The sequence below is a fragment of the Stigmatopora argus genome, chromosome 4 (assembly GCF_051989625.1).
Source record: "Stigmatopora argus isolate UIUO_Sarg chromosome 4, RoL_Sarg_1.0, whole genome shotgun sequence".
In the NCBI taxonomy this organism is placed as follows: Eukaryota; Metazoa; Chordata; class Actinopteri; order Syngnathiformes; family Syngnathidae; genus Stigmatopora; species Stigmatopora argus.
In genome coordinates, this window is record NC_135390.1 from 12,964,203 (window position 1) to 12,990,225 (window position 26,023).

The window sequence follows — 26,023 nt, forward strand, 5'->3', positions numbered from 1 at the left end:
TCTGCGTTTTAAAGATGCGCCTACCCGGAATAAACATCAGGCTACGGTCCACTACTCTGCGGACGAAGTGACTCCTAAAGAAGGAAGCGCAAATGAGGGAGCGCCTCTCGACGAGGGAGACTAAGTCACCCTGTCGTACAACTTGTTGCAAAATTATGTTTTGCAAAACATAATATACAGCGTTACCTCTGCTTACGGATGTCTCTACATACAAAATATTAAGTGACAAAACGCCTCCATGGGAAATTTTTGCCTGAGGATACGAAAGGATGTCAAGTTACCAAACGCAAAATCTCCATAAAATCAAACTTCACCTGAAAACGTAAATACTTTTCTTGTTTGAATTGGTCATTTTAAGTTAAGTTGTCTGTTTACGTGCATGTTTGTATGTTTTGTCGGTTGCCAAACGTTTGCCTAAACCAGTGTTTCCCAAACTTTTTTGAGCTGCGGCACACTTTTTGCATTGAAAAAAAATGTCAAGGCACACTACTAGCTGAAAATCTTTTCATTTTAAACTATGTTGCCTATTTTAACATTATAAAGTCGTTCTTATCAGTTTTATTAACAGGAATTAAATAATCCCCCCCTAAATGATTCCCAAATCTTTTTTTTTCACCGATCTAACATCATCAAAGATGTCTGCAGACCCCGAACAGCTTTCAGTTCGACTTATGTTAAAATAATTAATGCAACGTTTTTTTAACCTTATTTTCATTATGACTTTTTCTCCCAATAGTCCCAATAGCCACGGCACACTGGTTGGGTAACACAGGCCTAAACAATAATAAAAAATGTTTTTGCATGTTTGTCATTCATTTCAATGGCTTAATAAATAGTTTTTCTTTTTTTACTTTTTTGCGTGTTTCTCACATCTCCTGCCAAACTAGTATTTTGATCAATTTGTGTTACAAAACCACTTCTGGCACCAATTGATTTCGGAAGTTGCGCTATCCCTGTATGCATGCGCGCGTGTGTGTGTATACACTATATTTAAGTATGTATATGAGGTTAGATTATTATGCATCCTGGTGAAAAGGTTCATTTTGTTGATGCTGTTTGTGTTAATTGAGGTGAAATGATATTTATCATAGCCATTCTTTTTAGGAAGCGGGCACCTTTAGTGCAGGCAATTATTTTTTCACATGAAGGTCATTTATACTCTGTGTTGTCTTGACCTATACTATGAGAGAAACTTGTATTTATTGAAAACGGCGGCACTTGAACACCTACATTGGTATTATTTATTTTCTTGTATTAATGACGGGTAAGTTTAATTTAAAGAGCATGCTTATGCAGGAACCACTGACTTTTTCTATTCATTTGTTGTTAGCTTCCAAATTGTGGATTTCCACTTACTGCACGTAGGTTCAGAAACAACAAGAAAATCCATGTTAAATTTAAAAAAAGCCAAAATACAAAGAACAATTTTGTAAAAAAAAGTTTCAGTTGATGTGCGAGTAAGAATGGTTTTTTTTACAGACTTTTTTCAATACGACAATGTTGTTTAGAAATATTTACACTGCGTCAATCTCCAACTGATTTTAGCATATTATGAACCTTAAAGTTGTGACCTGTGATGCTTTATTGTGTTCACGTGCAAAATAACATTGTTGTGCCTTCACCATTGGAATGCTTCTCCCCTTTTGTTGTTGACCAAATAACTCAACAATGACATTCAAATATGGCCCTTTCTGCTCGACGAATTGTTACATGATAAAAATGTACTAAACCGCTGTATTTTAAATAGCACAATGTACTTGTACTGAAAATGTTTGTCATTTTTTACTCAATTATTCACTGCCATTGATCAAGTGCTAAATGAATACACCCCATTCTCCTAGTCAAAATTGTTTGGGAGTTAAGCTAAATGTTCACATTATTGTTTTTACCTTTTTAAGGTGATTGAGATCCTTGTTCATACATATTTTCAATGTTGGTGTGGAACACTTAAGTAAAAAAACAAAAACCTTTGTTAGACACTTTTCTTTGTTTTCAACATTGTGCCTTTTAGGTCTCATAAAATGTTCCATTTTAAGCATGTACAGCAAATGTCCAGGAAAAAGTAACTGTACTCTAATGCATTCTTATGAGTAATTTGTTGGAACGGTCTGTAACTACTTTTCCGAAAGTGCAGGCTGTGACCAAAATGCCCTTTTGTCCATAACAATAATAAAAGATATAATTCAAGAAGTTTGAATGTCTTTGTGCAACACTGTGTATTGGCACTTTTCTTCTTCTGGGTTCACAGTTGTATGCGTCAACTCAACTTTGGGTACCTAAGTCATTGGAGTTTTCACAAATATGGTCCACTTGGGATACCACAGTACTTTTTTGGCGAGTCGTTCTCATAAAGGTTGGTCGTACTTCTGCAGTAAAGAGTAACACGATTTGGGCTCGGCATAGACGGTGCTGGCAGGTCGTGGCGTGTTGCCACGTACAGCGGGAGTGCAGTAGCCGTTGTCCAGCATCCTGTGGGACGGGCAGTCGTAGGTCCCGGGTGGGCCAGCAGATGTCGACGTAGGAGGCCCGAGTACGGTACCCAACGTCGAGGTTGCGCATTCCTGCTCGCCGAAGGGCGTGGCGTATTCGGGTTCTGGCGGGAGAGGCTCTGCGTATTCTGGGAGGGATCCCGGGGAGTCGTAGTGGTTGAACGTGAAGGGGACGGTGTAGCCTTCGTCCGAGGCAGGCCGAAATGTAGAACCCGTCTTCTGTCCAATTGCGGGTTGAGCGTAGTCTGCAAAAACAAATGCATGTCGTTTCAAATTATTACAAAAGACAACTTTGCATCTCATATTGCCTCTAACTGGGGAAATTGACGACTACAGGGAGAAGCTTGTCAACCAAATTACACAACAGTGCCCGCCTTACAAATTTAGGATATTATTGTCCAGTCAAAATGTCTCTGGCACCTCCTCAGGCATTCTTTTTTTAGAGCTTTGAGCTCGAGCAGCCTCAATCTCAGACCCCTTTTCAATAGAGAGGCCACGTCGGACGCCGTTTTGTCTTAGCGTCGCCCCCTCTCTCCTGATTATCACTCTCAATGAAGGGGCCCCCTATCTGAGGGGAGGTGGGAGGGTTGGAGCTACGAGGCCTTTATCGAGGCGCCAATTACAGGGTCCCTTTAGAAAAGGCTCGGCGGTCCAAAGAAAGGAATGTTTATACAGTGACTGGGTGACAAGAAAAAGAATGGACAGCCCGTGGAGAGGGTTTAGAAGCCCGCTTATCTCAGGGGGCGGGTGTGAAGAAAGGCGGGAATAGCCGCTACAATCCCTAAGGTCCTCCGACTAAGTGCGTGGACAAGTACATCATAGATACTACTATATCATTCTCACCATTGAGCGGGGGGCTCGGTAGGTCGTCGTGGATATTTCGCTCCAGAGGGTAGGAGATGAGCTCTGATGGAGCGCATGACAGCGCCTTCACCTGGAAATTCTGGCAACCTGCTAAACGCATGTCGCGGTAATGCTTTAACGCCAATAATCAATCAGTTTCGGGTCACGCTAAGAAAAAAAAACTTACTTGTTGGCACGGAGTACTTCATTTGGGAAGCTTTTTTCCTACAAACAACAAAACATCCATCATGCCCACGCTAGAAAAATATTTCTCCATTCTGTTTATTCTTCTAACAACTGACTACTGGATGATTCCTGAATTGCAGGATATTTTGCCTTCCAAATTTTTGAAAAATAAGCTTTGTAACTTTACCGATTTGATATTTTTAATATTAGGCATAAACAGGTTAGGTTGTATTACCTTCTCCTCCACCAGACTCCAGCTAACAAACACCCAAAACACATGATCAGCCCCGAGACCACGCCCACTGCGATGATGACTGCTTGACTGGAACCTTCGGGGTCACGACACAATCAATTAGGGCTCACGTATAACTCCGCTACCATTTCAAACAAGTAATGTGCACTCACTCTGCCTGGACTCCACTAGAACTGGAACTTCTGTGGGCCAGGTGTTGTTGGGAGACAGGGGGTAATCTTTGCTGGGCATAAATTCTGTCAGAAAGCCAGTGCAGTCCGTCCGTTCATGTCACCGGATTTAAAAACATCCTGTTGAGATAAACGCTAGATGTACCTGTAGGTGAGCGAGACCTTGACATGACCTTGACGGGGCAGCCGAGGATTTGGATCTGAGCCGAAGCTTGGCCGAGCCATCCCCGAGGGCTCACGCGGATAAAACGAGCCGTGGCCGAGGGAAAAAGGCTGTTGAGCACCCTCGAGTGACCGTCGGCGTACGACTCGAACACCTTGTCCAAAATATGAGAAAATCATTTCTCCACAACCACACGGGCACATTTTTATGCTGAACTCACCTTTTCTTCTTTGCTGACTGCATCTTTGTACACTTTCCAGTTCTTTCGGTCTTTGCTGAAAAGAAGGATGTAAGATGTGATGTGGTTCTCGCTGGATCCGGTTGTGATAACTCCTAAAGAAATGCAGTGGAAGAATGTGGTTTCACTTCACATTTCCTCATTTAATATCGCAGCGACTTCTTGAACTGAAAAGTGGAAGCAACTCAAATTCTGTCAGTTTGCAAGTCTCCCTAAAGAGCACTTCCTTCTAAAATACAGTTGTCTGAAGGCCATTGTAAGAAACAAATCTTTTTTTCTGTTTATACAGTGCTTGTGGCTCCATAATTTGACTTATTCATACCTGTCAACCTCTGCCGATAACTGCCCTTATAAATGATTATGATTCCCCTTACAACCCCCCAAAAAACCTTACAAACACCGTACGACTCGTACGTAAGGTTTTTTGTAAGGGGAATCATAATCATTTATAAGGGCAGTTATCGGCAGAGGTTGACAGGTATGCTTATTGCGAATGAGTTAAAAAAGAAAAATCGCGATAATTAGCAGCAGTGTTTACAGTTGTTACCGACCGACGCTAAGTAATGTTGCTTTGTTAGAAAATACATTTGAAAATAATTTTAAGGAAGTTTAATATAACAGAAATTCTCTTTTTCAGTCTTAAAATTCGATTCGATCCTACCTGTGATCATGCTTTTATCACTGAGTCCAAGTTCCACCCAGGGCGATTGATCGTCCCGCTTGGCGGTCCAGACGATCTCTTTGTGTCCAAAATGCAGGTTTCTATTGGACCAGGACAATTTATGCTCGTGGCTCTCTTGGTTCCCAAAAGATGAGGCGTTTAAACCGTACACCGCCAGGATATCGTTACAATCTGTTGAGTAATAAGAGGAAAAGATGGCCTGCTGCAAAGAGTTCATTACACAAATACCTTGACATACGAGTGCCCTGACATACGAGCAATTTGAGATACGAGTAAAATTTCTATCAACTATTTACCTTGAAATATGAGACAAATTTTGATATACGAGCATACAGAGAGGCTGCTTATGAGAACATGATCTCGCCGCAACTCCCTCGTGAAAATGTCTCTACGAGTGTACATCCCCCCCCCCCGGTTGGTCTGCAGAATGGTGTACTCGTGGCGGAGCTTGCTCGCTAATACGAGAGGAGTATACTACCTCCCGTTGGCAAGCGGTCGTGCGTTATCCTATTGTGAGGACATTTGTGTGCATCATTTTCGGTACATTTTGAAGGGAAGACAAAAGCAAACAACACTCGATAGGTTTCTTTTAAAAACTGAAGCTGAAATTTAAATCATGTTATGTTGTTTGTTTATGTTACCAGCGCGTTGCCGTGCAAAAAGTCTCTCTTGCTCTTGGTCTCTCTCTGTTCCCTTCTCTCCCACCGCCGCGAAATCCATCTAATTGTAGTAGTACTATTAAACATCATAACCACTAGTTATTTGTTACTCTGTTAATAGATGGCTAATTAGACCAAATAAAAATGTTTTTTCCATTCCAATATCTTGTGTTTTGGTGTTTTTCTCAGAGGGTTGGAACTAATTAATTTGTTTTTAGTTCATTTCTATGGGAAACATTGATTTGAGATACGAGTAAATCGACATACGAGCTCAGTCCCGGAACGCATTAAGCTCATATCTCAAGGTACCACTGTAGTTTCCTGCTAATGTTTGGTAAACAACCACTATAGAGCACAGGGAAATATTTGTACACTCAACACACTCCTGAATGGAAATGAGACTTGAGATCGGCAGAATTTACCTTGAGAAAACATCAGCTTCTTTTCAGATAACGACCCCCTGTTCAGAGAGAGCATTTGATTTAGTTGGCCATGTCACTTCAGCGCGTTATAAGATTCAACTTACTGACGTTTTAGTAAGGATCCCATTGGAAAAGGTGGACTCATAGAGCGTGAGGCTCTTCCCACGGCTCACGCTCACGCGACCCCCGACATTGTCGGACGTCGCTCCGGCGTGTACCGCGGACTTGCACAGCACAGACGTCTGCGCCAATAGATAAACCAGGTGGATTCACACATCCGCCAACATTAGGACACAGACGATTTTAGGCACAACCTGTACTCACATCCCGGTAGCCCCGATCGGGACCTCCCCAAACCTCTCCTGTCACGTTCTTACACCCGGCAGGACAGTAAACACTGAAATGCAGAAGACACATCAGCAATTTTTGACAAAGATGAGAACCGCGCAGGCATCACCAACCTCAAACGTGGCCCGCTAAAATGAGACCCTCGTTGTAAACAAGAGACAACATCTGCAAGAGTAACGCAGAGAACATCATGTACAGTATTTTTGCGATTATAAATCGCACTTGCCGATGAATACACAAGGAAAAGAAAGTCCCACTGGAGTATAAGTCGCACCTTTGGGAGGGCAATTTTTTCTTTTGTCGGACACCAGGAACAAACATGCGTAAAAGTAACAATAAAACAATGGAGAACAACTGCTTAAATAGGCATCTGTTAACAGTTTTCAGATAATTATGGCCTAAAAACAACTTAACAGGCAGTCGCTAGTGAGAGAGAGAAAAACAAACATGAGACTTACTGTATTTACTTGCATATAGGCCGCTTTTGTTGGACAAAACACTTTCAAGGCAATTTTCAGGGTGCGGCTTATATGCGAGTAAATACGGTACTCCCAGGCCCAGTCAAACTATGAAATAAATTGATCTATAGTCCAGCAAATACGGTAATTTGGGGAAGAGTTGGCTTCTTAAGAAATGTACATTATGCATTAAAGGCCTTGTATAATAAGCTCCCTCCCCTTCTTTTACAACATGAGATAGCCCAGTGTGGTGCAAGTGTTGCTATATTAGGGGATGAGCGCTCATCTGTGTTGAGATGAGCAAGGCCTTTGTTGCACTGACTGACGTGCAGGGCGACTGGCTCTTGTTTGAGCTCAGCGAACAGACGGTTGTTTGTGCATCCAGACACGGCGAGATTTCACAAACCAGCCACGAGAAAACAGGAAGCTGTCATGCACGGAACGCAGTCCGGGTGACCTCATCCGGGGGGACTAAGTATAGACTCTTCTTCAGACCAGTCGCATGATACAGTAAAAAACGAAGTCCCTGTATCTTTGAGTCTAATATGAAATTAGAAAATTGACATCATGTAGCAGTGGTCGCATGGTCTTGGTGGTCCTCGCTCTTTAGTGAACAACTCACTCAAGCCAGGGGCCTCCCAGTATTCATGCTGGGGAGAATGGCTTTCCCAGTAAACATTTTGAGCAAAGATAGACTGAAGCTGAATGCCAATCAGCTGTTACACACACACAGTGCAAACAATAATGTAGACAATGTGGGAAAAAAACAGACGACGTCAAACACATTTGAATAGCGCATATATTTTCTTGCACAGCTCCCGTGATTACGTGAAAAAAGGCTGGTCATGGAGGATTGCTAGTAAAAACTATTGTTGACCATTTTATATATTGTATGCTAACTCAATATATTTATTATATGGATAGAATAGTGTAGTAGTGTGCAGCACAGATTTTTCTCAAACAACATGCATCATGTGTTCTACCTGGATAAAGATCTGTGGCGTAGGAGAGTAAAAACCCTCGTCCAGATCGATGTGACCCGGATTTGAAGGTAACTGTCACTTCCTCGCTAGCAAGAGACATATTCTTTTGTGATGCATTTAGCTTCCCACACACCGGACCTGTGGGCATGAGGACAAATTGAATTCTATTACACATGCGGTATATTACTCTGTACAGTAATAGCTTGAGATATGAGTGCCCCAACATGCGAGCCTTGAGATCCGAGACAAATTTTGAAATACGAGCATACGGGACAGCCAGGTGGCCAAGTGTAAAGATATCTCTGAGCATTGGGCGGAGTGTTGCATTTTTTCCTCCGTTTTTTGTGTTAGTCAGTGCAGAATTAAGGGAAAAACTATGGGTCCAAAGCAAGCAGGTGCAATGAAGGGTAATGCGTAGAAAAGGTTATGAAGACAATCGATATTAAGCATGAAATAATTGAAAAACATGAGTGGTGTACGCGTGGCGGAGCTGGCTCGCCAATACGAGAGGAGCACCCGGACAAATTGGCAAGTGGTCGTGCGATATCCTATTCTGAGGAATAATATTTTGAAGGGGAGACAAAAGCAAACGCCGGCTAAAAGTGAAGGTGGGAGCGAGGCAAAAAGAGCCAAGCCAGAAGAAGAAAAGTAAAACATTTAAACAAAATTAGAATTAAGTTTAGAGTAAGGTAAGATTAAAAAATATTTTTAAGTGTCCATATCGTAATCAAAGTTCATTTAAGTAAAATTTATGTTTGTTATGTTACGAGTGTGTTCTCTCTCTCTCTTTCTCCCTCTTTCTCCTTCCCCTCCAATAAATCCAATAAAAAACCAATTAATTTGTATTTAGTTAATTTCTGTGAGAAACGTTGATTTGAGATACAAGTAAATCGACATCTGAGCTCGGTCCCGGAATGCATTAAGCTCGTATCTCAAGATATTACTGTAATTGACTGGTGACCTGACCAGGCTATTCTTAGCCTTGTGCTTAAAGTCAGACTAGACAAGATCAGGCTCACCTTGAACCCTAATGAGGACAAGAGCTATATAGAAATGGAGTGGTACGGTACATATAGTTTTTGTACTTTGTGTCCGTTAATATTCAGAAATGCTAGCTACAGCGACATAGCAATGCCTTCGTATTTGACGTTCATAACAACCCTATGAAAATCAATGAAACCCAAATTGTGAAATTAGGATGATTTTACTTGCATCTGCACGCCCGATTCAATGAAACATCTATTATCCATTTGTCTATGGCTGCAACTTGCATCAGATGAAAACCATGCATCGCATTACCTTGACCTGTGACATCACAGGTTAAGTTGAGAAAAATGGACAAAGAAAATCAATGGAAACGAATGAGATGTTTCTCACAAAGATAATTAAGCAATATATCAGAAGTCGAACATGATATGCACATTGAGTCACTTCAAATCATGATATACTAGTAAGATCACCTAGGTCTAGTCACTGCTTGTGGAACAGTTCCTTAGCAGAAAGTAAAGAACATTTAAGTCATGACTCAGGCACTACAGTATCTAGAAACAAGCACAATTGGCAATGTAACAGTGCAACACTTCTATCAGACATTTCTCAATCATCCTCTTGGTTTAGAGCCAAGTTTGTATGCCTTTGAGACACAAATGTGTGTGTCTGAGTTATGTCTCAAGGGATTGGCATGCCCTGTGTGTATTTGCAAGGGGAGTGTTGGCAATCAGTAAGGAAAAAATCTGTTTGGGTATGAAAAAAAAAAACAATACAAATGTCAAATTCAACAGCCAGGGAAACTTCATACCTAAGACGGAATCTCCATTTCTATCGGCGATGATGAGAGAGCCATTGCTGCAACTGGAACTGCTCTCAATGTCAAAATCGCCAAAAAGAAGGCGCAATGTGCGCCCTTCTTGGACACGGAGTTTCCACTTGCACCAGGTGTTACTGGGATATGTTCCCGGGTAGTTCTGGGAGGCCAAAGTACCAGACTCTGAACCCAGAACTGTATGTCCACAGCCATCACCTGTAGTAATACACACAAAGGAATGTTGTTGTTCAAAGTTTCTTGCAAAGAAAAAACTGGAAAGCAGCCAAAAAAATAAACATGTGTAATTGTTAAACGTAAGTAAAAAGAATGTTGTGAATACAATTGGTTAATTCTGCAAACAGCTACATCAGCAAGAGGGTCTGCACATGTATGCAACCATATTATTGAAGTCATTTGTGAACTTTTTGAAGATGAAAAATGTATTTTTAAAAAATATACAATATATATAATTTTACAACAATGTTAGAATACATTTGCATAAGTTCCGTCTTTTTCTTCTATCTTATTCAGTATGTCTTTCGGTTTTGATTCTCAAGCGCTCAATGTGTTCCCCACTTTCATGCTGATTCATCACATCTGACAGATGTTTCCTGTGACCAACACTTAAACCAGACTGGAACACTAATATTTGGATTATCTAACTCATCACTGAACCACAGTAAATACTGCGAATGAGTAAATCCCATAGTGAAAAGATAAATGTTGCGGGGGCAGTAGCGATACGTTAAGTGGTCCAGGAATGGTCAAAAGATTTTAAATGCATTGGTCACTGTCTGGGCGCCATCGTTATTCCTCGTCTTCCATATAAGGGAGTTTAAGATTTGTTGAGTCCAAACTTCAGAATAACCTCGTGAGCTCACCCTGTGCCCTCACACACACTAGCCCCCAACTTATGCACAGCTCTTTCTATTTTTTTTGCCCCTATTCAAGACCCCTAAGGATTTCCTGGAAATACCACAGCGACATACAGTAACTGTGGGCAACAGAGCATGGATCTGTCAATCACTTTCTGGTGAAAGGTCAATTTGGTGAGAAGTGCTAAATGATCTTTCTTGCAAACTGAGGCATGAACTGATTCTGCTTTGAATTATTTGGGAAAATTGGAAAAACGGTCGTAAAAAACGTTTTAAACTTATTTTGGGACAACAAGCACCATACAGTAATAGCTTGACATAAGAGTTCCCTGAAATAGGAGGAATTTGAGATACGAGTAAAATTCTGAGAAAATATTTACCTTGAGATATGAGACAAATTTTGAGATACGAGCATTCGAGACAGCAAGGTGGCCAGGCCACAAGAGTCTTTCTCAACGCATCTCGCTCGTGCAAAGATCTCTATGAGCACTGGGCGGAGCGTTGCATTTTTTCCATGTTTTTTTGTTGTTGCGTTAGTCAATGCAGAATTAAGGGAAACAATGGATTTAAAGCAAACGGTGCAATGAAGGGTAGTACGAAGAGAAGGCGTGTGATGACAATAGATATAAAGCACGAAATAACCGAAAAACATGACTAGTGTACGCGTGACTGAGCTGGCTCACCAATACATATGGAGAAGCAGGAAGTTCGCCTCGAAAGCCGCATTAACCTCTTTGCCTTGGTGATTGCACAAGGTTTAAATTTAGTGTAACAAAAGATTAAAACTTTTTGTGTATAGGAATCGAAGTTCATTTAAGTTAAATTTAAAGTTTGTTACGTTACAAACGCATCCCTCAAGTCTCTCTCCCTCCCCGTTGTATTGAATAATGCCTCATTTTATTATTAAACATCATAACCACTGTTATTTGTTACTCTGTTAGTAGATGGTGAATTATAACCAATAAAAATGTTTTCCCATTGCAATATCCTGTTTTTGGTGTGTTTTTTTCAGATAGTGGGAACGAATTAATTTGTATTTAGTTCATTTCTAAGGGAAATGTTGATTTGAGATACAAGTAAATCGACATACGAGCTTAGTCCCGGAACGCATTAAGCTCGTATCTCAAGGTATGATTGTATTTTCCTGTAATGCTTTGCTGGCAGGACCTCACCCTCACCTCTTGGAGTTTAACTACATTGCATCAGCTAAAAACTTAAAAACATGCCAGGTTTTACAGAAAGTGTAAAACGTCTTTTATAGAGCTCTCACAAGAACTTTGGCTCTGGGGGACACCCTTAGAAACAGGCGATGTCCCGCCAGTATACTGCTCTGACACTCCCTCCAACGGTGAAAAATTGCAGGGTTGACTTTGCCCCACATTCCGTGTCAGCGTAGAACAGTAACATTGAAAAAATGTGTAGGGGGTACCAACATTCGCACCCATTGTAAAGCCTTTTTTTGCATAGAAATCCTACAAATATTGCCTTAAAATGTATTCCTCCTCAACTTTCACACAGGCTGTGATAACATCCTATAAGTGTTGGGTGTTAAACTTCACTCTTCTGTACCACTTATCCAGCACACCTCTGTTAAAGTTCTGTTGTTAGCTCCAAATGTGTAAAAGTGTGTATTGACTTTTTCCCCACATCATCCTAGAAAAATGGCACACGTGTAGCCATAAAAATCCTGACCCATATTCCCTTTTATCAATAAAATAATATTGGCACAACTATGAGAATGTATTTTCCAAACAGCAACCATGCATGGTAGCGATGAAATTACTTGCCATACAGTGCTCATTAATTTGATCCTCCCAGTCAAAATGGATTTGATGTCTAGTCCCGTCAATTGTGTTGAAAGATAACGATTAACAGTCAGTCCTCCCTAGTTTAAATGAAGTGGTTGTCTATCTCTGTCAATGGCACACAGAGTTAAATTCTGTGGGGGGAAAGGCATCTACTTTAAAGTGTTACTACGGGCTGTAACCAGTGTATTTCTGTTTTTATTTTTATATGAATTTAGCTTTTATTATCATTGTATTAATTCATAAATGTAATTGTAATATGCCTCACAATATAAATATATCATAATGACAAAATAATATTTAAGGTTTTTCATTACCAAAATGTGTCACTTGCTTTATAGTCTTAACTGTCAGCTTTTGAACAGCTGTCCACTGTAGTGACCACTGGGTTAGTTTTATTTATTTATTTTTAATTCATGGCCTCAACATGTTTTCTCAGACAAATATTTACTGTAATTATGACTAAGCCACAGCACAGGCATATGTGACTGATAAACGCATTTGGAAATTCAAACGCTGATCAGCCTTGAAAAACACTTTTCACACAACACGGGGGGGGGGGGGACGTGTTTTTCCACTGTGCGTGGGCCCCAACAAAGCTGTTTCCCAGGAATTACAATGTGACTGGGAAGTTAATCATCAGCCGTTGTGACGTCTAAGAATAACTCATTTATTGCACTCTTGATATTTTTGAAAATAGAACTTGACTTGTACGCTTATTTACGCTGCATCTAGGTACCACTTTACAGTTACATGCACAAAATGTATTTATTTTGATTAGCGTTTGGGTTAAAAAGATTATCCGATGCACTGTTTTCATGGATGCTCAGGAATCGTACTTTTGCTCGAAACAAATTATTTTGACATCCATATACCGTCTTGGCCCGAATATAAGACGATATTTTTTTGCATCGAAATAAGTTTGAAAAAGTGTCGGTCGTCTTAAAATCAGGCTCTAGACATTGTACCCATTCACAACACTAGATGGCGCCAGATATATTTAACGCAAATGCTGAGCACTTTGATGGTTAACTTTATTGTCATTACACAAGTATACTACATTTAAAGCTTCAGCATGAAGTGCATACATAATTATTAATAAATAAGTAATAAATAAATAAGTAGTCAAATACGATAAGTAGTCAACATGAATAAGGGGTTACATAAATAAGTAGTCAGGTACAAAAAGTGACTAAAATGGTTAGCAGTCTATGGAATTTTAGTGAAAGTAGAAAATAAGAAATTAGTCTAGTTTAGGTCCTTCCACATGCAGAACATGAGTTGATGCAGTTATTGCAATTTTGTTGTTTTATCACAGTAGATTGGTTTATTTATTGCACTTTAGTTTACATTTAAATGTTCAGATGATTGAGTTTTTGCATGATTTGAATGAGGCAAAATAACATGCTTTTTCTCTCTAATATATTGTTATAATCATTTGTTCCAAATGTACTGTCATTATTTTGTGTATATAAATTGGATTTGGTCTTCAAAAAGTATTTTTTCAAACCTGAGTCTTGAAAAAGAGGGGTCGTCTTATATTCAGGCTAATACGACATATGTAAAAAAAGACAACGCTCTGTAAACTCTTCAAACCTTAACATTATTTTGTGCCGTTTTCCCATTTTTCTCAATCTTTCAACATTCGTAATAACTCTTTTCGTGCGCGCCAATCGAATTATCAATCGACATGAACGCTCATTCGGAGTATAATTTTGAACAGAATAGGCTGGATCGGGTTAGAATATTCCACAGCGGGTGCATACGTGAATCATTTTTTATTCCGCTTAGCCTTTCGCTCCTGATAATCGTGTCCATGGAAACGTAGCCCCGTGTTGGGAAGACCTGTGGGAAAGGTAAACTCTTACCTGGAGGTAAACATGAAGACTATGTAAAGAATGTGTCGTGGTGGACAGGAGCAGGAAGGCCTCTCAACCATTTTGAGTGACAGTTTCCCCAAATTTCATGTTGTTTGTGATCATTAATGAGCTTATTATTATCGTTGATACATTTCTCTCGTTGGTAGTCAAGAAGTAAAGATGCGTATGTACCCAGCACTATCACTGATCATTTTTGTCACGTGATCAGCAAAAAAAATATCACGGCATTAAGATTGACCCCAGTACAAAAACGTGTAATAAACTGCTTAATCTACTGCACTGGGAAACGTGTATTGTTTGACCTGATGTTGTACAAAAGAAGATAAGCGGACTGCACTACGATTTCGAGCACAAACAAAACACGTGTTATTATTAAATCTACGGCAAAACATTTCAACTGTAAAATGCCGTTTTGAGTGACCAGACCGCGTGACACAAATTTGGCGATCATGAATTCAGCTAGCATTCGCAACTTACCCTCTTGGCTGAGGACACGTGCAGAAAAAGCGCAAAATACAAGAAAGTATCCAACAAAAATTGATGTTGTCATGATTTCCAGAGCTCAGCTCTGCTGGCAGGTAAAGCGAAAAGCTGCGAAAGCTCCGCTGCGTTTGGCTGCTCTGCTCGCTGAACTGGGGAAAAGTTGGAGTAGAAAGTATTGCGTGTTTGCCATTGGCCACGAGGTTGCTCACCCGACTTTCCATTGGCTCGTCTGGGCTGTCACTCATCACGGCGCCCGCATTCCATTCCAAAGGGGGCGGGCTTCCGTCCGTTCTGATCTGAGGTCAGTCGGTGCGCTAGTGTCAACGGTTTACCTTTGTTTATAGGGACGGTAACACTGAACCCGGATCGATTACCTTTTCTTCCCTGAGTAATTGAAGCTGGGAAGTAATGTTATGTTGACATGTTGGGACAGTCCGCGTATTCACCCCCAGGCCCGTCCCATTTTGGGCGAAAGCAAGTGGTTTATAGGTGCTTGAAGGAAAAAATAAGGTTGTCACCGGTGTCATTAAAAAAAAATCTGCGGCGGTGTATGTGCTATTTTTTAAAGAGTCTATCATTCAAAAGCGTATGCGCTTTGAGTGTGTTGAGGCGAGCTGGGAGGCGCTCCAATCAAGCGGCGCCCTCGCACATAAGAGTAATTTGACCGATTTACACAGCATCGCGTGCGAACGCACCGCTTGTCGTGACAGCGGGACAGATGCTTCTCAGGCAAAGGCTGCCTTCAGTGCGGGGAGCGTGGACGCGTCACGGCGCATGCTCTCCTACCTCGCTGGCCGGCGGAGGATGAGGAGCACGGCGCGCCGCTCCGCAACGGTAAGTCCAAACTATGACAATGTTGACTCAAAGTAGCAGGTGTTGCGTTCAGGGGCGCCCCTGGGAGTTGGTCTTCGGCGTGGGGGACGTGCGTGCGTGCGTGTTTGTGTTTGTATGTGAATGTGTAGATGTGTGTGCGTGGACGAAGTGGCTTTGTGCGTTCGCCGTGGAGCGTGCGTGCCCGGCTGTGCGTGACGCGGCGCCGGCAGACGTCAGTTTGAGTGGGTGAAGGAGTGTGAGGGAGGCACGCAAGGCTCAGGCGACTCGGGCTATCTATATTTGCTAGTCTTGCTATGGTGGTGCTTGCTTTTGACCCCCTATATTTACATTGAAATCGTTCGGAAGGAAATGCTTTGCTTATTGACATTCGTGTGCTATTGCAGGACTGACAAGTAATTCAGTTTCAATGAAAATTGGCTGTCAGTTGTCGGAAACATTTCATTAAAAACATTTTTTTAAAGTATACATATTCCTCCTAAAGTACCCCACTTCAGGAACTCTCAATCTAAATAAAATGTATTTTTCTTCTTCTAAACTTCTGTAAATATAGGATTTAGACATATAGACAAATCAGCTGTAAATAAACTATTAGAAAATAAGATAAATGAGAGATTATAGATATTATATATTACATTGTTGGTGTAAATTATTAAAACATGTCCATATAAACAACATTCTGTTTTTACAGTATCCATTCTACCTAAAGTACTCCACTTGAGGAACTCCAATTCTAAATAAAAGAAATTATTTCTTTCTAAACCTCTGAAAATACATTATTTAGACATACATACAAATAAGTTCTATATAAAGTCTTATAAAATAAGATAAATGACAGTTAATAATTATTTTATGTAAATCGTTGGTGTAAATAATAGTAAACGTCCATAAAAACATTAAAACAATATGTTTTTTTTTACTTACTCATTCTACCTACAGTACCCAACTTCGGGAACTCCCAACCTAAATAAAAAAAAATAGTTTTTTTCTAAACCTCTGAAAATATAGTATTTTAACATACCACATACAAATCAACTGTACTAAATAAACTATTAGAAAATTAGATAAATGACATCTTAAAGATATTTTATATAAATCACTGGTGTAAATAATAATAATAAAATGTTCATAAGACTAATGGGACGTTGATAATGGGAGACACCACTACAGGATGTCATGTACATTTTTTTCAACTTCTTTTGAGGTATCTAATGTGGCCTGTAATTGATTACCAACATATTTCTCGACCACATTCGAAGGACTATTGTATGCTTTTATAAGAATGCAGGTTAAGTTCACCTGTTGATTGCCTGGTGGCATTTCCATGAGCTCTTGAATGATCCAGTTCGCTTACAGTCATTTCAGTATTAGTCCCCACGTGTACATTACCCTAATGCCTTTTGTACAGTGAAAGGAGACCATTTTATGCATGGATTATGCCATTTTAATCCCATTATGCCTTCCTTTTCTATGGCATTTGCATGTCAGACATAACGGCTGGGAAGAGAAGCTTTCATTGATGTGTGCGCGCATGTGTTTGGTCTAGATACTGTTGTTAACATGCGCGGCTGGGCCTCTGTGCGTGCAGCTCTGTGAGGACGGGTGCTGAGGTCATTGTGTCTGCAGGGGATCTCATGATGGAGAAGGAAGAGGAGGGGGCGTCCAATGGCAACAACCATAAGGCTCAAGTCATACTACACCTGCAGCCCATCTTGCAGGGGTAATAATATCAAGCATATATACATACATGAAAACATTTACTCCCTCCCCTTGTCAAGCATTCTGCTCCATTCACTGGTAGGTGGAGCCAAATCCACGTTACATAATTCACAATCGTAGCGATATCAACTTCAGTACTGTATATTCATTTATAATAAAAAAAAAAAAATAGTGCCCGACTCAAATGGTTTTAAATTCTTTCATATTTCCCTTTCATAGGTTTATGATTAACATCTTAAGATATAATACATCATTTAAAAAAATCTACTTTTTTTCTGACAACTAAATTTGGACCTCAGAACTGTGAATGAATGCTAACTGCTGCCCTTTATATTTTCAATAGATAAAATAACAATATTTTACTATGTTACTAGTAAAAAGGAGTCATATTTAAAGTTATGCATAAAATAAATGAAGCCAGAGACGTTGGTTTTAAAGATCTTACATAATAGGTCGCATTGAAAGGGTCAACTAGCCAACAGAAGACTACAGTACTATATTTCTTTTTTATTATTATTTAATTTAAAAAAAAAATGACACTATGTTTCCCTCTGCAGGGGAAATTTTGACATCGCAGATACAAGCAGCACCGTTTTGGCAATAGAGACTCAACATGGTAAGACAATAAAACACAAAATAATGTTATTGGGAATGTAAACAACTTAGTACTAAGGTGCCACATAGGAAAAAAGGGAAAAATCTGTATAAAGTTATTGGTGAAATTTACTTAATTTCTTCTAATAAGGAATATTTATTTATTTTTAAATGTAATTCATTGATTTTTTTACACTGTATCTTTATAGAAGACAATAAATCAGAGGGGGAGAGTGTGGAGTACGGCTATCCGATTACCTGTGGAGAAAGTAGAGCTGTTTTACTCTTTAAGAAGTTTGTGTGTCCTGGAATCAATGTTAGGTGTGTCAAAGTAAGTGGATGAGTGCTGCTATATTACTTTGATCCTTATTTGCGTTTGTTTGTTTCAAAACACACTGCTGTCTTGTTTTCACAGTTTAATGACCAGCTCATCAGTCCTAAGCAGTTTGTCCACCTGGCAGGCAAAGCCACCCTGAAGGACTGGAAAAGGGCCATCAGACTTGGCGGCGTTATGCTCAGGTAGACTTTAATTTTTCTTTCTTTACTTTTCTCGCTGGGGGCACTGTAAAGAAAATACCCAATGTAGCAGGAGCCACTTCCAAAAAAGCAGGAAAAGCTGCAATAATCGACTTTCTGCAGGAGACTGCATGAATAAAAGTACAGAGGTTTCCCTTCAGGGTGAAAACCACTCATTAGCAAGAGGAATGCGAAGGTCAGGGTTGGAAATAAATGTGATAGACGAGACTCATAGAGGCTGGGAGTACAATTTATGGCGAACTGAAAGAAAGATTAACCTTTCCAAAGTGATGGAATTGATAAAGCTTTACGGAAGACTGGATCTGCTCATCGGCCAAACGTACAAACTCGCCTGTGAGGATTAGGCGAGGTATGGCTTCTTCGGGACTGCTAATCCTCCTAGATTACGATAATGGTGTCAACAACAAAGCAAATTTAAAATTGACCAAATCTACAGAAACATGACATTGATATCTCTAGAAATCAATTAAACAATAGAAAATTAGGGCAAATTATAAATGAAAAAATACTATTATTTTGGTTTATTGGATTTAATAAAAAAAAATGATGGTATTTATAATAATAAAATGGCTGTGTTATAGTGAGTGTTCATTTGTCTTGCCAAAGTCAAAGAACAGGATGAATCGAATAGAAGACTGACTGACCGTCAATTTGCAGCCAATGAATTTGAGACAAAAGGCCTGTTGTGCAAATTCTTATTAACCTGTTTAAAAGGATGACTTTCACTCTTCAAGGATGAGACGAAAGAGAGAAACCTCCAAGAAAACAGAAGATGAGAGAGTCTCATATGGTTTGAAATGAAGAGAAAGTGAAAATGCCCTTTTTTGTGCAATTGAGAATTTTGCCTTGAAGTCCTGTGTTTGAATGCACTACCTAGAAAAGAATCTTCCATTTGAATCTTTTGATCATAGTAATCATCAGTCAATTGGCCTCACATTTCCAATGCCACTCTCAAAAATGCATCTCAAAAGGTAGTGATGGCTATACTTTGGCGTCATCCATAGTACGACCCTTCCATTCCTAACTCGATTCTAATGCGGCACAACATAATGTGTGGTCTCTAGGCAGCCTTCTAAAGGCGAGGGGTTGGGGGTGGGATGTGACTTTTCCCAAATACCAAGCAAACACGCCGCACACTATTGCCTTTTGCATCTTTATCATGTTTACTCTGGTTCCTGTGAGTCAATACCCCGACTCAACGGCAATGTCCTATAATGGTGTGTGTTTGAGAAAATATTGGTATCGTTTCAATCTCCTTCTGCAGCTGTGTAATATTAATGTGTTTTGTATACCAACCCGCTTCTTTCCCACGCAGAAAAATGATGGACTCCGGCCAGATTGACTTCTACCAGCATGACACGGTGTGCAGCAACACGTGCCGCAGCACCAAATTCGACATGCTAATCAACAGCTCGCAGCTTCCACTGGGAACTTCCGTGCCGCCTAACGCCTCGTCTCTGGGTCTCGAGTCTCTTGGAGGGCAGGTGCCCCCTCTGACAGGTACGCCTTCGAAGTCCCAAGATGCCTTGTTCAGACATTGATCACAATAGAGCATATTCTAAACCTTTTATATAGAGAAAGTGACTATTTTTGGTCATTTGAAAAACTTAAATACTAGCAATTGTATTTATTCGATTTAAAATCCTTAATTCATTCATAAATTAATGCAATGTTAGAATACTAAATAACAACTACTACATTCATGGAACTCAAATGAATAAAACATACAACCTGATTATTTTTGATGGAGATAAACATCCAATTTATTTAGACCACATGTGTCAAAGTGGCGGCTTGGGGGCCAAATCTGGCCCGCCGCATCATTTTGTGTGGCCCGGGAAAGTAAATGATTATCTTTCTGTTTTAGGATCAAATTAAAATGAAGAGTATAGATGTATATTAAATTTCCCGATTTTCCCCCTTTTAAATCAATAATTGTAATTTTTAATTAATTTTTTCGGTGTTTTTAGTTCAAAAATCATTTTGTAAAATCTAGAATAAACATTGTTTTAGATCTATAAAAAACTGAATATTCAGGCATTTCAATTGAGTTATTTTAATCAATTTATAAAAAAATCTAAATATTATATCTAAAATGGTCCGGCCCACGTGAATTCAAGTTGACGTTAAAGCAGCCCACGAACCAACCCGAGTCTGACACCCTTGATTTAGACAGTTTAAAAAAAAAAAAATCCCTATGAGTTTAATGAGTGCCCCTAAAGGTTAAAAAAAGAATATGTGCATCAAAGGGTTAATGGATAAAAAAATTTAATAACTTAACTCATATGCTGACATTTATGGCCGTAGTCGTGTAATCCAGTTCAAATGGATTGGACCTCTGTCACTGTCAACAGCAGTTTGAGTTGATAACCTGGAAAAAGATTTTTCCAAATGTAAAATACACGCCTTGGCACGACAAAGATTGGTAAACACGGCCCTTGTAGTAGGCCACTTTCAATGTGCTGCGTTCTATTGCTCATGTTTTCCCCTTTGGCGTGTTGTACCATTAAAGATGCTCGCAGAAGCCTTCTGGATTTAATTTATCTGTCTTCCAGGATAATGAAATACTTTGAAAGCCGCAAAAAATAATTGGATTGGGGCAGCGGTCGTCCCTCAGCCTTATCCCTGTTATAAAGTAACCTCAAATTCAATGCCCCTGAGGTTGTATCGTTTGGGATTAAAGCAACATTTTGTGGTCCAACACACAGCACATGTTCCCGTTCTTGCATAAAACATCAGATTTTGTCACTTCACAGCATGTCAAACCAGGATGTGATCTCATTTAAGGCAACTTATTCGAGATTTCCATTTGCTAATTTACAAAGCATTTTGCTCCCATAAGAAATAATGCAAGGTTAATTTAATGGTTTTAAATTGTTTTTTTTATCATCCTAAAACCTTGTTTTAGAGGACATACAACACACTATAGTCACTTTAAATGAACGTCATGTCAAAGACGGTTGCTTAAAGAATTATTATATATATACATACATATATATATGTATATATGTATGTATATATATATACATATATATATATGTATATATGTATGTATATATGTATATATATACACATATATACGCATATACATATACTATATATAGTATATGTATATATGTATGTATATACACACATACTATATATACATATATACACATATACATCTACTGTATATATATGCATATATGCATTTTGCAGATTTCTTACACCCCTGACAATAATGTTTAAACCCCATATCATGATTTTCACCCAATTTAACCTACTAATCCACTGCAACATTTTTTTGTTTCACCGCCGCTACGAAGTAAAGTTAAATTTAATTAACCTTTCTAATATTGTATTCTGCATATAGTACTGAGCTAACAGACAATTTCGATTCAGACAGCTTCGTTCCATATGTGCAATTTGTGCACATATTAGAGCGGGGGTGCTCACAATTTTTTGCTGCAAAATCTACTTCTCAATGAGCCAACCTCCCACGATCTACTCTGTTGGTCGGGTTAGAATTCAGGGGTGGGCAAAGCGGTTTTGGAGGGCCCGCAGCTTTTTGTTCCACGGATACTTTAACCAATGGAGGTTGTGCTGAAACAAGAAGTATCTAACTGCAATCCACTGATTGCACTTCTAACATACCACATTTGTGGACAGCTATCATACGTGACTTACTGCATGGGTGTTCAAACTTTTCAAGGAATTAACCTTCCATAATCTATCTTTTTTTTACAGGCCACTGACAAAGCTCAGCAATTATGTAATGATATACCTCACATTAAACTCTATCAACATGTATGGGAGCGGCACGGAACGGGGGTGAAAATCCACTCTTGATTAACGGTAAAGCTTACTGCGCATAAATACCAAATTCACAACGGCCTAGCTAAGGAGATGGACAGAGGGGAGGGATCAAAATGTGACTGCCGTGCGATCTACCAATAGAACCTTGGCAATCTACCAATAGTTCCTTGGCGATCTACCAATAGTTCCTTGGCGATCTACCGGTAGATCGCGATCTACGTAATGGGCACCCCTGTATAAGAAGATCTGTATTTTTATTTTTCCGCATCTGCTTACATCTCTTCTCATTTCAGGAGAATCTCTCCATGATGCAGCTGACTTGGAAGAGTCCTTGGACGAAAAATTTGGTGGCGAGTGGGGTTCCGCGCACTTTACTACAGCCAATGGGCATGCGAAAAGGAAGAGGAGTGTCACACCAGGTAAAAAAAAGAAGTTTGGTTTAGATTCATTAAAATTCAAGCTAATATTTGTACTAAGTACATTCAGAAATTAGGATTTATGTATTGAGTGTTTATCCCTTTGGGAGGAAACACATTCAATAGGATATCGTGAGTGTGCCATGAAACTATTTACAGTTGGTAAGTTACGTTAAAGAAAACTTATTTTGTGACTGGAGAAGGTTAAAAATGCAAGAATATCATCGCTCAACAGTACAGAAAGTCAGTAGGGTGTTCAAGCATGAGCACATTGCAGCTAAAATTTTATCAGAGTATTGATTTTATGAAAAGAAAACTTTGCAGGTTGCAACTCAATGTGCACATAAAACATTGATAGTCAAACCTCATTGGAAGCTATTGAAAGTGTTTAGAGGCTCTTATTTTGGGAGGGTTGAAGTCATTTTCCCCCTGGGGTTCCCAAATATATTGCACTTCATTTCTTTTGTTTAAATAATTATTTTATATGTTCTGAAACACCTATAAAAAGTACTAATTTAACTCTTAATTTGTGTGTCATAAGATATATTCAACTGAATTTACTGATCCCACGTGTTATATAATTCTCCAAGATAATTTGTTCCAAATTGCTTTTTTAAAACCCAAGAACAGCCCTTTCTACCCCTTGAATTATAGACACATCGGTTTTAGAACCTTTGGTATCAGAATGCTAGTTGTTTTGTTATTGTTGTTGCTTTTCCATACAGGGAAGAAAATCAATTTCATGTCATATTTGTTTATGTCTAGATGGCATATTAAGCCTGTGGAATGGCGTCGCTGAATGCGGACTTATGGGCGAGGTCCTGTCCGGTCTTCAAGCTCACTTATTGGCCACTTTGAAAGGAGTGGAAGTTCGCAGCGAGAAAGCTGAGCTGCAGGAGACTGGTGAGTTCAGACAGCGAAAAACTCCCCGGTACTGAGTATTGGCGAGGGGGGGGATTGAATTGCTTTGAGTAGAATATCGATCAAGTAAATGTTTAATGCAGGAGGGCCCTCCAGCTAAATATGGCCTTCTTGCGCTGTTGCTGAGGATTGATTTATTTGTGTTGTTCCAGACGCCATCATCCTGAATTCCCTGTGTGAGATGTTTGGACTTTTAGACTCAGTCAAGCAAGCGCTGGAGCAGCGGCGAGCCCAGAAAAAAGATGATGATGCCGGTGTTTACGGTGAGAAGGCATTCCACCATCCAAATTGTAGTCGTGCTATTTCAATGAGTTCATTCTTAATGATCACCCAAATAAAAAATGAAATACACAAGTTCCAGAATTGTAGAACAATGTAAGGCTCACCCTTGAAATCATAAAAAAATGCACACAAACAACAAATGTTATACTTCTAGAGTAAATGATTTGATTTGAGACCAAATCGAATTGAAATTTTGTTTGTGAAAAGACCAAATGTGTTTGGTGTCCCCCTAAAATGCCATTTTTCTTTTGCCCAATCCTCATAATCAAATAAAATCTCAAATAAAGTATATATAGTTTATTTGCAACCTTCTTACCTGCAACCCTGTTACTTCGATGATCCTAAATATTGTAAATATATTTTTTCCAAAATCATGGAATATTTTAGATTGATCAATTAGTTAAGATAATCAAGCTTTGGATAGAGGTAATTACCGTATTTTCACGACTATAAGGCACACTTAAAAGTCTTAAATTTTCTCCAAAATAGACAGGGGGCCTTATAATCCAGTGTGCTTTATATATGGAAATTTTTTTAAGGTGTCATTCAGTGAGGGTGCGCCTTATAATGCGGTGCGCCTTATAGTCGTGAAAATACGGTACTTATTATTGATGAACATGTAGAAGAAAAGTAGAGGAGTTAAGTCTTAGTTTTCAAGATTCAATCTTGTAATCTGTCTCCCTGTAGAACTGGAGCAGCTGTCAAAAGAAGTGAGGAAGCAGGCATGCGTTAAAAGCACATCCCTCAAACACACTTCCCCCAAGCATCTTCGACCCCAACGTCACCAGCCGCCCAATAGCCAGCTTTCGTCCGCTCTCAGTAACACTGTGATCCAGCCTCTCTCGCTCGTGGGTTTACCCGAGTCGACATACACTCAGCCCAACATCAACCCTCAGAACCTTAGCTACTTCCCCACCCCTGGCGGGCTACGAGTGGGTGCCAGGAAGCGGGAGGAGAGGACGCGGGTGCTCTGTGAGTCGGGAAAACACGCCAGAGCCCACAGGGTGGGACAAGAACTAAATGTAGAGATGCAGCAAGGTCTCGGACAAAGTGCGTGCAACCTTCAACCTCGGTTAGGAAGCGAGGAGCTGGGCGAAGGAGAGAGATTACATGGCTTTGAAAAGGTGGCTTTGGGGAGAAAGGGTTACAAAAAAGTCAAAACTAAATGAAGTGAAGCTGCAGATTGAAATTCAAGGCAATTGGTTTAAGAGTACATTGTAAAACTGTCTTTGCAGCTACTTCCAGTGTTAGCTTTTGTTGATTAGGTTTCCCCTTGTGGTTAAAGTAGTTCGGGATTGGCAGTAAAATACAACTTTTCTTACAAATTTGTAATTGAAAATATACTTTTTGGGACTCAATGTATAATTCAATGTTGAAGTTTATAAGATACCTATTTTTAAACACAACTGTAAATCTCACTCAGGCTTCAATTAAGGCATAATGTTACTGCCCAATAAAAAATGCATGGATCTCTGAAATGGGTCTTTATTTTTCATCTGGATTTGGAATATTAGTGTTGTTGTCAACAGCACGCAGAATCTCCTGATAAATACTTTAAATAAAACCCTGACAGCGCAAGGCATTATACATATCCCCCAATGCTGCAGACAATCCCAGCTAATTACAGGCACCAGGAGGGGGATACCATACATCGGTGGCCAGCCAATCGTAGGGCACGCTCACACTCACACCTAGGGACAATTTATAATGTTCTACTAGTCTACCCTGCATGTAGCTTATCTCAGATGACTCCGGGCTAAAGGCGGACTACAACTTAGACCAGGGGTGGGAAAACTATTCCACAAAAGGCTGCAGTGGGTGTGAGTTTTCATTCCAATTCTTAAAGAGGACACCTTTTCACCAATCTGGTGTTGTACAAGTGCAATCAGTGGATTGCAGTCAGGTGCATCTTGTTTTTTGTAGAAATCTAATTGGTCAAGTGTCTGTGCGGGATTGGTTTGAACAAAAACATGCACCCACAGCTGCCCTTGACGACCGGTTTGCCCACCCCTGTCCTACACAGTCAGCCGTAGGGCCAATTTCCTGAATATGACATGATATTTGTAATGGTGTTTGCTTTAAAGCTACTTTATATGAATAAATTATCTTCCTGCCTATCGCCCCTTCATGGCATTGTATGCGTTCAAAATAAAATGTAACATTTTAAAAGAGCACAGTACATTCTGT

General features: G+C 39.7%; 3 protein-coding genes across 6 annotated transcripts in view; 2 read left to right on the top strand and 1 right to left on the bottom strand.

Annotated features, from left to right (window-relative positions):
• LOC144073638 (uncharacterized) overlaps positions 1-592 on the top strand; it is a 3,713-nt gene extending 3,121 nt beyond the window's left edge. Inside the window, exon 3 of the mRNA XM_077599639.1 lies at positions 1-592. This exon is cut by the window's left edge and continues 1,060 nt beyond it. Within this exon, the coding sequence (XP_077455765.1) occupies positions 1-124 (124 nt within the window). The 3' untranslated portion in view covers positions 125-592.
• Positions 593-2,336: 1,744 nt separating this feature from the next.
• On the bottom strand, positions 2,337-14,902 carry LOC144073382 (discoidin, CUB and LCCL domain-containing protein 1). 2 transcript variants are annotated; one of them, XM_077599143.1, is made up of 15 exons: positions 14,736-14,902; positions 9,693-9,914; positions 7,895-8,032; positions 6,567-6,618; positions 6,430-6,502; positions 6,214-6,347; positions 6,106-6,143; positions 5,004-5,195; positions 4,325-4,437; positions 4,087-4,258; positions 3,924-4,007; positions 3,754-3,847; positions 3,520-3,557; positions 3,333-3,443; positions 2,337-2,734 (listed from the first exon to the last, which is right to left on the bottom strand). In XM_077599143.1, exons 1-15 carry the CDS (start codon positions 14,806-14,808, stop codon positions 2,346-2,348), a joined length of 1,923 nt encoding a protein of 640 aa, XP_077455269.1. In that variant the 5' UTR covers positions 14,809-14,902; the 3' UTR covers positions 2,337-2,345. The 2 variants fall into 2 exon arrangements, with proteins under 2 accessions (XP_077455269.1, XP_077455270.1); XM_077599144.1 differs by having other exon boundaries at positions 3,333-3,440; positions 14,736-14,890.
• A 317-nt stretch (positions 14,903-15,219) lies between these two features.
• On the top strand, positions 15,220-25,284 carry gmeb1 (glucocorticoid modulatory element binding protein 1). 3 transcript variants are annotated; one of them, XM_077599148.1, is made up of 10 exons: positions 15,220-15,575; positions 17,119-17,292; positions 17,849-17,907; positions 18,095-18,216; positions 18,301-18,404; positions 19,738-19,922; positions 22,511-22,636; positions 23,399-23,536; positions 23,707-23,817; positions 24,524-25,284. In XM_077599148.1, exons 2-10 carry the CDS (start codon positions 17,207-17,209, stop codon positions 25,003-25,005), a joined length of 1,413 nt encoding a protein of 470 aa, XP_077455274.1. In that variant the 5' UTR covers positions 15,220-15,575; positions 17,119-17,206; the 3' UTR covers positions 25,006-25,284. The 3 variants fall into 3 exon arrangements, with proteins under 3 accessions (XP_077455274.1, XP_077455273.1, XP_077455272.1); XM_077599147.1 differs by having other exon boundaries at positions 17,161-17,292; XM_077599146.1 differs by having other exon boundaries at positions 15,221-15,575; positions 17,199-17,292.
• Positions 25,285-26,023: the final 739 nt, after the last annotated feature.

What these genes read in the sequence shown, in the direction of transcription:
- LOC144073382 (XM_077599143.1), bottom strand. Translation starts at nt 14,808, where the DNA reads ATGACAACATCAATTTTTGTTGGATACTTTCTTGTATTTTGCGCTTTT. An exon ending in TTTAGCGGGCCACGTTTGAG is followed by an intron (nt 6,503 to 6,566) that starts GTTGGTGATGCC and finishes TCTGCATTTCAG; the next exon opens with TGTTTACTGTCCTGCCGGGT. An exon ending in CAGTCAGCAAAGAAGAAAAG is followed by an intron (nt 4,259 to 4,324) that starts GTGAGTTCAGCA and finishes ATTTTGGACAAG; the next exon opens with GTGTTCGAGTCGTACGCCGA.
- gmeb1 (XM_077599148.1), top strand. Translation starts at nt 17,207, where the DNA reads ATGATGGAGAAGGAAGAGGAGGGGGCGTCCAATGGCAACAACCATAAG. An exon ending in CTGCAGCCCATCTTGCAGGG is followed by an intron (nt 17,293 to 17,848) that starts GTAATAATATCA and finishes TTCCCTCTGCAG; the next exon opens with GGGAAATTTTGACATCGCAG. An exon ending in GAAGAGGAGTGTCACACCAG is followed by an intron (nt 22,637 to 23,398) that starts GTAAAAAAAAGA and finishes GTTTATGTCTAG; the next exon opens with ATGGCATATTAAGCCTGTGG.